Source organism: Sander vitreus, chromosome 22 (genome assembly GCF_031162955.1).
Source record: "Sander vitreus isolate 19-12246 chromosome 22, sanVit1, whole genome shotgun sequence".
Classification (NCBI taxonomy): Eukaryota; Metazoa; Chordata; class Actinopteri; order Perciformes; family Percidae; genus Sander; species Sander vitreus.
The window spans coordinates 14174933-14187158 of NC_135876.1; the positions used below are offsets into that span (position 1 = coordinate 14174933).

The window sequence follows — 12226 nt, forward strand, 5'->3', positions numbered from 1 at the left end:
CAGCACTTTGTGGAACTTTCATTGACTGCTAGTACCATTAAATGTTACATCAACAGGTTATATCTGTATGCGTAGATTCCAATTTATTTAGCCATTGTGGTAATTTGTAATGGATGGTATATCATACAATTAAAACTTTCAAAGCGTCTGGTAGTCCAACAGGGAAATAAATGCTCAAAAATGTTGTGTTCAAGTCATCTCAAGCATTGAGATATAGTCAATTTAAGGGTTAACCAAAATGACCATGATATATAATATTATTTAACCCTGAAATGCAATTATCTGTCATCATTTTGGACCCTTTTGATACAATGTACAGTTCAAGGAATTAAGGATTTCCCTGAATAGAATCACAACATTGACAGAATCAGGATTATCATTCCATGTTACCAATTCCACCTATATTATCATCATCTCAGGTCACTGTAATGTGTGTGAATGTGTTTCTCTGTCCATGTCTGAATGTTTGACTTTGAGGGAGAATTAGTGAGTGTAGTTGGGTTTAATCTCACTTGATGGAAACTGAGACAGTTTTCTATCACACTTCATTCTCATTCATGTCCACCAGCTCTACTACCTACCTCTACTTAACTTCCCCTGGCATTTTATCTGTTCACATCCTCTCTCTTGATTTCCATCTCATTCCCTCCCTGGCTGTTCTTATTCTATAGGAAGCACTTGTACAAGTACCCATATAGACCTTTTTCTATCCTGATGCTTAATGCAGGAGGAACACAATCACGCAAAGACACCTCAAAAAGGCTATGAATGAGAATCTTAAATTAATGTGGTGAAAGCATGAACGCCGGTCGGCTTTTATCTATGCATTAATGCGACTGATTCTTACAGTATCTGTTGTACACAGCTGCTTTATACTGTATGAAAAGCTTCTCCGTCAGTTCATTAAATCCCTGCAGATATTTGAATGCAGCAAGACAGGTATGTTGATAAATTTGTATCTGCAATTTGCCAGAGCGCAGTGCCATCGTGCACGGCTGTCCATCGTGTTTACCTTCATGCAAATGACAAGCAGCTGCTACAGAATAACCGTACACACCTCCACACACATCAGACTGGTTGGCTATAACTTTGTGTTCCGCCCATTTATGCGAGAGACATCAGATTTCCGGAGCTCATTGATCCTGCTTCCTTTCCAACTTAAAAAAAAAACCCATGTTTTTTGCTTGAAATGCATTACGGCGCAAACAATGCTGTATCATATTTAAAGATATGATGTCGCAGTTTATGACTTATTTTTTTTGTTTTTTTCTATCTAATTGTGCTGTGAAAATAAACCCTCACCATCTGCCTCTGGCTGTAGATTTTTGGTGTGGTGTGGCACATTGTGCTGCTCTGCACCATCCAGACAAAATGATTTCCTGAAGTGTTTAATTCGTTGAGCTACTGTTGTCATGTGTCACTGTGATTTCAGAGCTATGAGACCAGACTGGTTGAGAGGGTATTTTGTTTAATCAACATCACCTTCTAATCTATATTCCTCTTCTTCCTGCTCTTTTGCACTTTGCACTGCTCCACATACATAAACCAAAATAGCAGGTGCTATTATATAGAGACGCTCTGTACAGAACATGATGCAACATGAGACACTCAACACATTCGCTTTCAAAAGCAAATAGATTTAGAGAAATTATGCATTTTTATATACAAGGTTGCATTCTGGTTGTGGGCATCATCTAACAAATGCATATTAACTGTGTGGGTGTGTGGCCACAGTCCCTGTGCATGCCCTCTGGGCAAAACTGTAAGGTTAGGACTTGTAAGAAGACACTGCTATGTCAGCAAGTTGCCATGGCAATGCTGTCATTCCCCTATTTCATTGTCTTTTTCCTCCTCTTGTCTTTTGGGGGGTCAGTCACATGACTGAATTGATCCCTGTAACACAGGGATACAGAGAGCACTGTCCCTCTCTTTTCATTCCCTTTTTAACAGCAGCAGCCGCTTAGATCATCTATCATACAGCTGTCATCTGCAGCTACACTTTCCAAAGAGCTTTAGGCATTGAGCTGGACTGTACAGTGCAGTACATCAGAATTCTGAAGTGTGTGCTGACGTATCGCACCAACACTATTAAATGAGTCGGAATAGCTCATTTACTGTACATTTCTTTCTGTCACACAGCAGGTGTGGAAATCGATAATTATCCCACGTCAGAGTGAATAGGTAATGTGTGATGCACAATGCTACATAAATCAACATGATTTGGCTCTTGAGTAATGCTGAAAAGGCGATATGATTGCATCTTTTAGAGATTAGATGGCTCCGGCATAACACATTGAATACAAATCCAAGGTCGTTGTGTTGCTGCGTGACATCCATTCCCAGGCTTGTTTGGAGGCTGACTGAGCTTTGTAGGCTAATAGCCAGGTGGAGCGCTAAATAATTCATTGAAACTATGTTTCAAGCCAGAGAGCGGAGAGGGATTACAGAGCCAGGCTCTTACTTCTGCAACCTTTATTGCAGGAAAGTGACAAGAGGAAAGCAAAACTAAAAACAAATGAGACTTTGTGCACATGGCCTGCATGTAAACATAAACGCATACATACACACATTCTGCTCAATTCCATTTCAGCTTGTGTGGAGTTGCAGATGTGATAACAGTGCAGTTTGACACTGATGAATCTTTTGTTATGTGAATTGTAGCCTCAACCTTTTTTATCCCTGCGGTGTACTGACAAGGCAGTGAAAGTTCTGTCCTTTATTTCATTCACGTAATTAGATCAATTCATTACTCGTAATGAGTTTGGCCACCGGGGAGCTGCTTCATTAGGTGCAATGTGCTTTCTCATCAGGTCCGGTTGCTCTGCGTTCTCTTCCTTCATCCTCTGCCGCTCTGTCTGCATCTCAAGGGTGAGGGGTGAGGAGACCAGAAGGTCAGACAAGATTGGAGGGGGATGGGGGGGAAGCATTACAGATGCCATTTTATTGTTATGCCTGAAATTCCATTCAAAGATTAGGCAACTATGGAAGCAGCTGGGTGCTGTTTATCCCAGATTCCTTGCAGAAATTGTAATCTTTTGGGGAAGGGAAGTTGCCCATTCCAGTTGTGACATATTTAAAAAACTTGTCAAAGTGTAAAATCTCATCATCTGTAATGAATATCAGTTATAAAGCTGAAATAAATAGTCAATTAAACAGTAAGTCAAACATTAGCAACAGGTCAAGTTTCAAGAAATGGTCTCACTACAATGAAATGGCTACTATTATGGGTGGAACTGTTCATGAAATTCACAGTTCGGTTCATATCACAATTTTGGGGTCACGGTTTTCGGTTTGGTACAGGGGGGTATTTCAGCATACTTTTTATTTCAACTGTTTGCTTTAAACAAAAAATGCAGCTTTATTTTTAAATGCAAATGGCCATATTAGAGACTAAAGCCATCAACATAAAGTGAAACATATCCTTTTAAACAGTAGCCTACAACATGTCAGTTCTTAATGGAAATATTAGTTAGGAAAAGTGTCACTGTTATCAAAAAATAAAATAAAAACGCATAAAGAGCAACATAACCCCCACACACATTGTACACTGTTTTCAAAACAACACTGCTCTGTTCATTCTGTTTTCATGTTCCTCTGCAAGACAAATATAGTTCGTGATTTACTGTGTTGCTGAAATGTCGGCGGATATTATTGCACGGCTTAGTAACATTAAGTTACATTAATCATATGCTGAAATCCTGCATTCTCCACGACTGCATGTCTTTCGCTATGAACTGCCCAATGCCCCTCTCCCCCCGTAAGGTGAGAGTTAAAGGGACCCCTCAAAGTTTTTCCTTGCCACAATTTAGCCTAACTTTGAGGCGATATTTAGCGTCCCACTCCCAACAAGCTGGCATGACTCTCCCGGTGCGCCTGATGGCCAGTCTGGGTCTGATCTGGAGTGAAGATCATTTTACCTATTCAAAATCATTAGCAGCCACCTGGGCATTTACCTTCCTGTAATCATGCCTCTAATTCATGCCTCTCTGCTGCCATTCTTCTCTTTCTGTTTCACCCTCATTCATTCCTACAAGTTCTGAATGAGTCACTGCAGCTCATGAATACAGAGTCAGGAGGACCAGAGCTCTTACGGAGTGTGGAGGAGTGGAGACAACAGAGCAGCACTGGTCCCTGAAGGGGAGATATTAGAGGGATGTTGCTGAGCAAGCTTTATCACTCTGTTACACAGCAGGATCAGTCACCACAGACTGCAGCCCAGCTCCTCTCCTTTTCTGTCTGTCTGTCTTTGTATTCCATCACTCTTGCCCCCCTCCCTCAGATGTTATGCTGTTTCTTCCTGCCTCATCTGGTTTTCTTTGTCCTCACTTTCTCTCTCTACCACTTATCTTTCAGTTTATCAGTTTTTATTTATTTCTATATCCCACTATATTGCCATTCTCTTTCCAGATTATTGTCAAGTAAATCTCCTCTTCCTGACACCGCTGTGTCCATCCATCACAAATACTGGAGCTGAAACACTAAATTGTGGTCAATGATGCACTATAAAACTCTCTAACCTTCTCCCTCCTCTTACTCCTTCTCCCTCTTACCCGTGATGCTCTTGCACGTGCCCATGTGGATGCATGTTTTAAGTGTTCATGTGTGTATTTAATATGCAAGGAGGGGGTGACCTTGGTTGACGTTAAGGTCACTGAGGTGTAATTGATGCTTTAGTGCTTCTTGATGAGTTCTTTTGAGTGTGTTTCCCCATGCCTGTGCAATAATCATTAATATCTTGCTGATATTGGATTCTGCTTGTAACATGTTAGTTTGCACGCTCTGTAACTTCATTCTCAATTTGTATTTTCTCATGCATGTCTAATGCATATAACAAAGTCAGCACAAAATTCCCACAATATATTGAAAGTCAAGCTGGCTGATCACATAGATGGTTTAGATGCTGACTTTGTATAAGATACTGTAAGAGTGAAAAGCCAATAACTTTAATGGAGAGCTCCTAACCCATTATCTCTGCACGTGTAGAAATTCATATGAAGCCTATAATGTATTGTCCTTCACATGCAGCTGGTAGGGGTCTATTGCGAAATTGAGTAAAGTGAGCCTGTGGCACGTCATGAGTTCTACATTTGTGTGTGTGTGTGCGTGCGTGCGTTGCTGTGCCAGCATATTCCTCAATCCGATGGCACTGCCCTGGCCGCCCTTCAGCCCGGCCGCAGCCCTCCAAACCCTTCATCCCTAAATATCCTGGCTCGGTGCCAAGCGGGCAGGGTAGAGCGATCAGTCAAGCACAGTTTCTGACCCCCTTCATCCTCCAATCAGGCAGAACACTGTTAATGTAATGGATGGCGTGGCAAGACTGGCGCTTAAACAATTCCCCCAAGGGGGATAAAATATGGCCGCCCCACCTGGGTGCCTGAGACAGGGGATGATGGAGGTTGGAGGGCAACCAAAGGACCATACTTGGTGTGCAACCTTTGCCTGACGTGTGAAAGGCTGGGTGCACCCGCTGTATCTGGCTCAAGCCAGTGTGTTATATTTGGGGCACAGAAAGGGTCAGTGGTCTGTGAGGTGATGAGAATGATTCATTAATTGAGTTTATGTGACAAATCCATATCCACATTCCATATTCCAAGCTTCCAATCCTGTTAGGTTTAAAGGACGAGCTGACTCACACAACTGATTCACACACACTATGGTTGTGTCCATTCATATTTCCATCATTAACCAGCTCAAAACTATGTAACATAATTTTGAAGAGTCAGACTGAAGCTCAATCAAGAGGCAGGAGATGGATCTGAAACACTGCAATCTATAAAATGATGTGCTTTATAGCCAGCCATTCTATTATGGACTATGTTCTGTGCTTTATAGAGGGAAATTATTTCTCTGTGTACCAAAAAAGCGTGATTCACTAGCTCAGGTTTTGTGAGACGTTTTTAATTTCAAGATGGAAATAATAAGATAAGACCTCTTGTTGTTCTTGCCAACTATAATTCATTGTTTATTGTCTCTGGTGAGTAATTTCTCCAGTTACATTGTGTAACGGTTTGACTGCAGAGGTGAATTTACTCTCTCAGCCAGCAGGATATGAGAAATGGCACAGTGAAAGGAGTTAAAAAGATGAAATATGATGTGTGAGGGAAAGAGAGAAAGAGGCAGGTGAAGTGATACATGTCTGCTAGATTTATAGGAATGAAACTGCCACAGACCTTGTTTATATTTTGAAATGTATACACTTGCATAGGCATACTTTATGTGTGCAGAAACTAAAATGTAAAAGACTGGTAACCAGTCTTTTGAGCCAAGGAAATTGACCATTGTTGTCTTGCATGTTGTGTTGATGTGTGTAAGTGTGTCTGCTTTAGACTGATAAGAGGATTTGTTGAAGGGCCTTTTGTTCTTAAAGCAGTGTTCCCCCTCTTTCTCCTTTTCCCAATAGTCCCATGATTTAATTAAGTGTAGATAAGGATTTGGGCTTTGGGAAATTGTTGCAACCGCACTATAGGAATGCGCTCTATTGGTCACAATCAGGAGAAAAGAATGTCCAAAAGCAAGTGTTGGGATGAATATATGCGGCCAGTTAAAGATGCAAGCCCCTTGGGAAGTAGTGATGCCATATGCAAATGTTGGCAGGACAGCTGAAACATTTGGTGAAACAGACAGAGATGAAATGGCTTTTGAGCTTCCTTTCTGGCAAAGTGTGAGTGCAAGTGTGTGTGTGTGTTCCTCTGGTCTCAGGGGGAGTGAGACTTTTGAGTGTTGGTCTAGATACACAGCACACCTGCTGCTAAACACAGACTCTGTCACAAACTCCAGGACAAACACACTAACACATGATGTGCACACACACGCACAGACTGCTGATGGGGTTTAGTGCAGGCATCCGAGAGAGTGACATTTGAGAGACACAAATAGAAGAACAGGAGCATTTTGCTAGGTGTGTTTGTGAGAGTGAGGGGAGCAACAGAAGCATGTAAATTGTAGCCATCTTGCCAGTTGAAATGAAAATTTGTTGGTGAAAATTCACAGAAACATTTTAATGCATATGCACACACTTAAAACCATCATAAAGAGCTAATCCTTCGTCTCAGTCACATAAACACACACTGTCACACCTTGACAGCTAACAGCAATGTTCCAGGTTTAATTATAGAAAGTTTGCCCCCTCATTACAGCTAGTAAAGGGCTTTGACTCTCGTCTCTGCTGGATGTCCACAGGAGGTTTTTCCACTTGTCCCACTAAGGTTATTTAATACGTTTTTCCCTTCCTGCGGCAAAGTGACGGCGTGTGATTGGCTCACCTCAGTGAGGATCTAAGAGCCCCCGAGGGTTAATGTTTCACCCTAACTCGCTCTGAGGTTTGCCGGTGTGGGATAGCTGCAGGCTTGCCCTCAGGTCAATGTGAGACCTCTGGAGCTTTCAGGTCTGTAGTTACAGACGCTTCAAAAGCTGTAAGAAATTACCTTAGGGCTGGTGGAGAGTTCCCATTGATCTCAGTGCAGGTGTTCTGCATATGGTGGATACATCAGGGGTAATGAACAGCTCCCACAGGTCTGATTTAAGCAGTCACAGTTAACAGTGGGTCATTAAGAGCATTAATGAGTAAAAACTCATTAATGCTCTTACTAGGAATGTTTTTACTAGGAAAAAACTTCTCTGAAACAAAGTGTTTTAATAATGGGAGTTAAGTTAGGCACCATGCTCATCAAAAGTATATTATCCAGTAAGGAAAGCAGTTTAAATTATTTTGAGGAAGCTTCTGATTGCTTATATCTGTGTCTCTTCAGCCATCATGTATGTGATGGGAGCCCTGGGACCTGCAGCTGGCTACCTTCTGGGAGGCGTCCTCATTGGCTTCTATGTTGACCCCAAAACTGTAGTCAACATCGACCAGAGTGACCCCCGCTTTGTTGGCAACTGGTAAATATGCATGTGCATTTATATGACTGCCCGAGCCCTTATGTGCTTTCCCTGTACGATGATCAATCTGTTCTCAACTGTCTTTTTGTCTTGTCCCATCTGTTGTTTCTTCCTCTCAGGTGGAGTGGCTTTCTCTTGTGTGCCGTAGCCATGCTTCTGGTCATCTTTCCCATGTTTGCTTTTCCCAAAAAGCTGCCCCCACGCCACAAAAAGAGGAAGAGGAAAAAGATTGGCTCACCCGGCAACCAGTCCAGCGACGACGATGTGATGAAGGAAAAGTCCAGTAGCAAAGATCAGAACGTCACCTCTTCCATGGGCTTTGGAAAGGACATCAAAGGTGAGGAAAAGATAATATCTGATAATGTCATGCTTCTTTTCCCACCTCTGGAGGTGTTACAAGTACCTTACATATAGGAACTGTGTGCTATTGATGTACAAATGGCCCATAATCTAATCAATGGCAAGGATTAGTCATTTTATCTAACCGTGGATGCTCCATCGAGATCTCCTTTTTAATGATGTTATTGATTTGTGATGAATGAGGTTGTCCATACAGTTGACTAATGAACTGTAAACGTGGGCAGTTTTAGTGGACATTGGAAATTAATAGTAAACATGTTTAAAAGGTCATAAATAATTGCTGGCAGTTGGAGACTTGATTCCGTGATTTTAAATTAAGGGCAGTACAGTTTTGACAGTGTACGTCTCCAAAAAAACAATCATGTATTCTTCAGCTGCATTCTTCAGCTAGAATAAAAACATAAAATTAGGAAAACTGGAGATGGTGTGAGAGCATTTTTTCTGCTCTGAGCCTGATATACAGTACCATGAATCTCCTGGTTTTTCATTGGGAGAGCCCCCTGGATATGCTGTATCCTGCTCCAGTGTTTCCCAGGTTCCCCTTTGTTTGATTTTATCTCTCTCTCTCTCTCGCTCTCTGTTTCTGTATGTGCTTTTCTGTCTCTCCATTTTTTAAATGAGCTCCCAGGGGAACTCACATTTCCACACAGGAGAAAACCATATTGGCAACAGAGCAAAACTGTAGCATGCATGTTTGCTCCTGCACTTGTTATATGCATAGCAACTAAAGGGATTCTAATATTTATTTAGATTATTGTAAATGGTCATAGATGAGAGAGAGCGAGAGAGAGCGAGAGAGAGCGAGAGAGAGCGAGAGAGAGAGAGAGACTTGTCCCAGCAGGATGTTTTGGGCTGTGTGCAAACTATGGCCAATTTTGAAGACTCAGTACTTCAATGTTTGAAACTGTAATGTATTATATTGCTGTGCGTGTCCTTCCCTATTCAGCACTTTCTGTGAAAGATATGCCGCCCTGAAGTGATTATTTTCACCAAGCATTTTTTTTGCCTGTCAGATCATCAGCAAACCCTTAAAAATGCTAACACTGAATGTTTTCAGTATTGCACATGAAGGACGCACTTGTTTGGATGAAATTCTTAACATTTCTTGGATTTGTAGCTAGTATAGATAAGTAACTGCAGCCACATACTGTATATCACAGTCATATTTCAATAGCTGAAAATACAGATACAGTAATGTAAAGTAATATTTTACTCTGAAGCAGGACAAAAGTAGTTTCAAAGTTACTTGCAAATAAAAAGAATGTGACCCAAGACTAACTGTTTAGTTCCATCCTCAACTCTGTGTTTAAACTTAAAGTTCCTGATAGATGGTATAAAAGTGACTTGCGGATTTAATCGATTAATCGACTGATTGCTTGTCAGGAAATAGTAAATAAAAATACCCAAGTACGTCCAAGCCAAGTTGGCATCCTTAAATGTCTTACTTTGTCCGATAAACAGCAAATCCTCATACTGGAGAAGCTAGAACCAGATACATTATTTAAACAAAGAGAAATGTTAAGCGAAAGCATATGGATAATACAGTTTGACCGAGTCGTTAAATAAATTCTCACAATAAAATAGCGAGTGTGACAACTATTGCGAGCCAGTGGTCTGTCTGATTGAGAGAGCAGCTGCTGTAGACGTCAACAGGACCTCGCCATCTGTCCCCCCTCCAGACGAGATTACAGTCCAGCTCCACAGGAATTAAATAATTAGCATCACTATTCTTTTAGTATCTTTTGATCTGAGATAACACTGACAAATGCTAACATTTCCCCACCTACAACAAGATTAGTTGAATTAGTGCTGAGACGGCTATCCCCAAATCAAGGGGGTGTGTGTGTGTGTGTGTGTGTGTGTGTGTGTGTGTTTGGGTGGTTTGCGTTCTCCTGGCATTTTGGGATTTCAACTGCAGGAAAAAAAAAGCAAAGAGAAAATCTCTCTTTGATTTCCTGTCTTTCTGTTCACACTGTAAACTGAAAATGTGAATCTTTTTTTATCTGTGGCCTTTTATTTAAAATATTCTTAGGAAGTATAAATAATTGGATTTAGGATTTCAAACTGATAATTTTTTTGTTATTGGGGTTATGGTCATATGGCAAGAGAACAAACCAGACACCCGCTTTAACTGCTCACACTCAAGGTCAGTTTGGAGATGTAGTCCCTGCAGCAGCATTTTCTTGGTCTTCCTCAGAACATCCTAAGCAGGTGCCCAAACTACATCAGCTTTTTTTAATTTATTTTTTTATAAATGGTAAAGCAGCATCTTAAATCTGAGGTCCCTGTGGATTGTGGAGATCTGTTTCTTTTGTTTTATTTTCAGTATTTTGAGTACAGCCCCTTTTTAAGGCTGTCAACAGACACCTTATTGAGTTGGTGTATGGACAGCATGGTGGTGTTATGATTTTGGAAATAGTTGTTCAACTGGGAGTTGCGAGATCCACGTTTGAGTTGCCATGACAGCAAGCATCTGCCTCGCTGATGTGCCTGTGAGTAAGAAACTGCATCCCCATTAGCTCCTGTTTTGAAAATGATTCAGTGCTGCATTTCCTCTGATAGAGAGAAAGTGACATCAGAGGTTTATCTTTGGGGATCAGTAGATCAATAGATAAAGATAAATCAGTCTGCCTGGTAACAGTAATTTACTTACAGTTTGACTACATTACTTTTGAGTGTCGGGATAAGAGGGCATTCTGCATCATGTCCACCAAATCATATGGACACTGTGCTCGGGCAGACATAAAGGGCATGTTTGCCCTTGTTATGATGAACCAAGGATAAGCTTTGTTTGTTTTGGGCTCTCGGCATAGATGCACATAATCCACATACTTTCATTGTACAGCAAAACTTGCTGGTAGCTATTTAGCTTTTTTCAAGCTGTTGTGTGTGTGTGTGTGTGTGTGTGTGTGTTGCTGCTGAACAAGAATACTTATCCAGATGTAATGAGACATGGTTGAATGCATGAGTGTTTATTTATGTGTGTGTTTGGGAGACATTTAAAGATGGAGTTAACATTTACTATATTATTACCCAAGGTTATTATGACACAAGGTTTACAGTATTTGGGTTACAGATGTCTTTTATTAATTACAGCTTTCCAGTAATGATTCAGTAACTTCTTCTGATGATCCTGTCGAGTTCAGTTTGTGTGGGCGTGAGTGAGAGTCAAATTAAGAGACCGATTGTGTGTTAATTACAGCACAGTAATGAAATGCTCCGTCTTGTCTTGTATTCCATCCTCAGAACTCCCCAAGGCAGCCCTCAGGATCCTCAGCAACATGACCTTCCTGTTTGTCAGCCTGTCCTACACGGCAGAGTGCGCCATCGTCACCGCCTTCATCACCTTCATCCCCAAGTTTATCGAGTCACAGTTTGGTATCCCCGCCTCCAATGCCAGCATATACACCGGTAAGTCTCTTTTGTTAATTCACTCTTTCTTTTCTATAACTTTATTGAAAATTATGCAGTAGAACATGTTATCATATAGCTGCCTGTAGAAGAAAGAAAAATCTAAAAAACTTGTGATGTAACAAACTAATTTCAGTTGCGATTAATCCATCTATTATTTCTGGTATTTTTTTAAATTTAAAAAGTTTAAAGTATCAGAAAAATATATTCTACAGTAATGTAAAACTGAGCAGCAAATCCTCACATTTGAGAAGGTGGAATCAGCAAGTTCAGCAGTCAGCAGTTTGACATTTTTAGTTGAGAAATTTCTTTAATGATTTAGCCATCATCAGAAATCTTAGTGATTTATTTTCTGCCAAGCGACTATTAAAATGTTGTTTCATCACTTAAAATAAGCACAAATATGGTAAGAATCACTCTCTCCTCTGGATGCTCTGCAATGACTTTCCAGATGGGAAAAAGAAATGTGTGTTTATTTGCCTATAATGCAGTAATAAAGCAGTCATTTTTATTGAAATGTCCCTGAAGAGATCTGTTATAACCCAAACTATTAGCTCAATCAGGCAAAACGTCT

General features: G+C 40.8%; 1 protein-coding gene across 3 annotated transcripts in view; it reads left to right on the plus strand.

Annotated features, from left to right (window-relative positions):
• Window positions 1-12226, plus strand: part of slco5a1 (solute carrier organic anion transporter family member 5A1) — a 37192-nt gene that overhangs the window by 12634 nt on the left and 12332 nt on the right. For all 3 annotated transcript variants that reach the window (XM_078280554.1, XM_078280556.1, XM_078280557.1), the window contains 3 exons: window positions 7749-7881; window positions 8001-8218; window positions 11488-11652. In XM_078280554.1, coding sequence (XP_078136680.1) covers window positions 7749-7881; window positions 8001-8218; window positions 11488-11652 — 516 coding nt within the window. The remainder of the gene's footprint in view (window positions 1-7748; window positions 7882-8000; window positions 8219-11487; window positions 11653-12226) is intronic.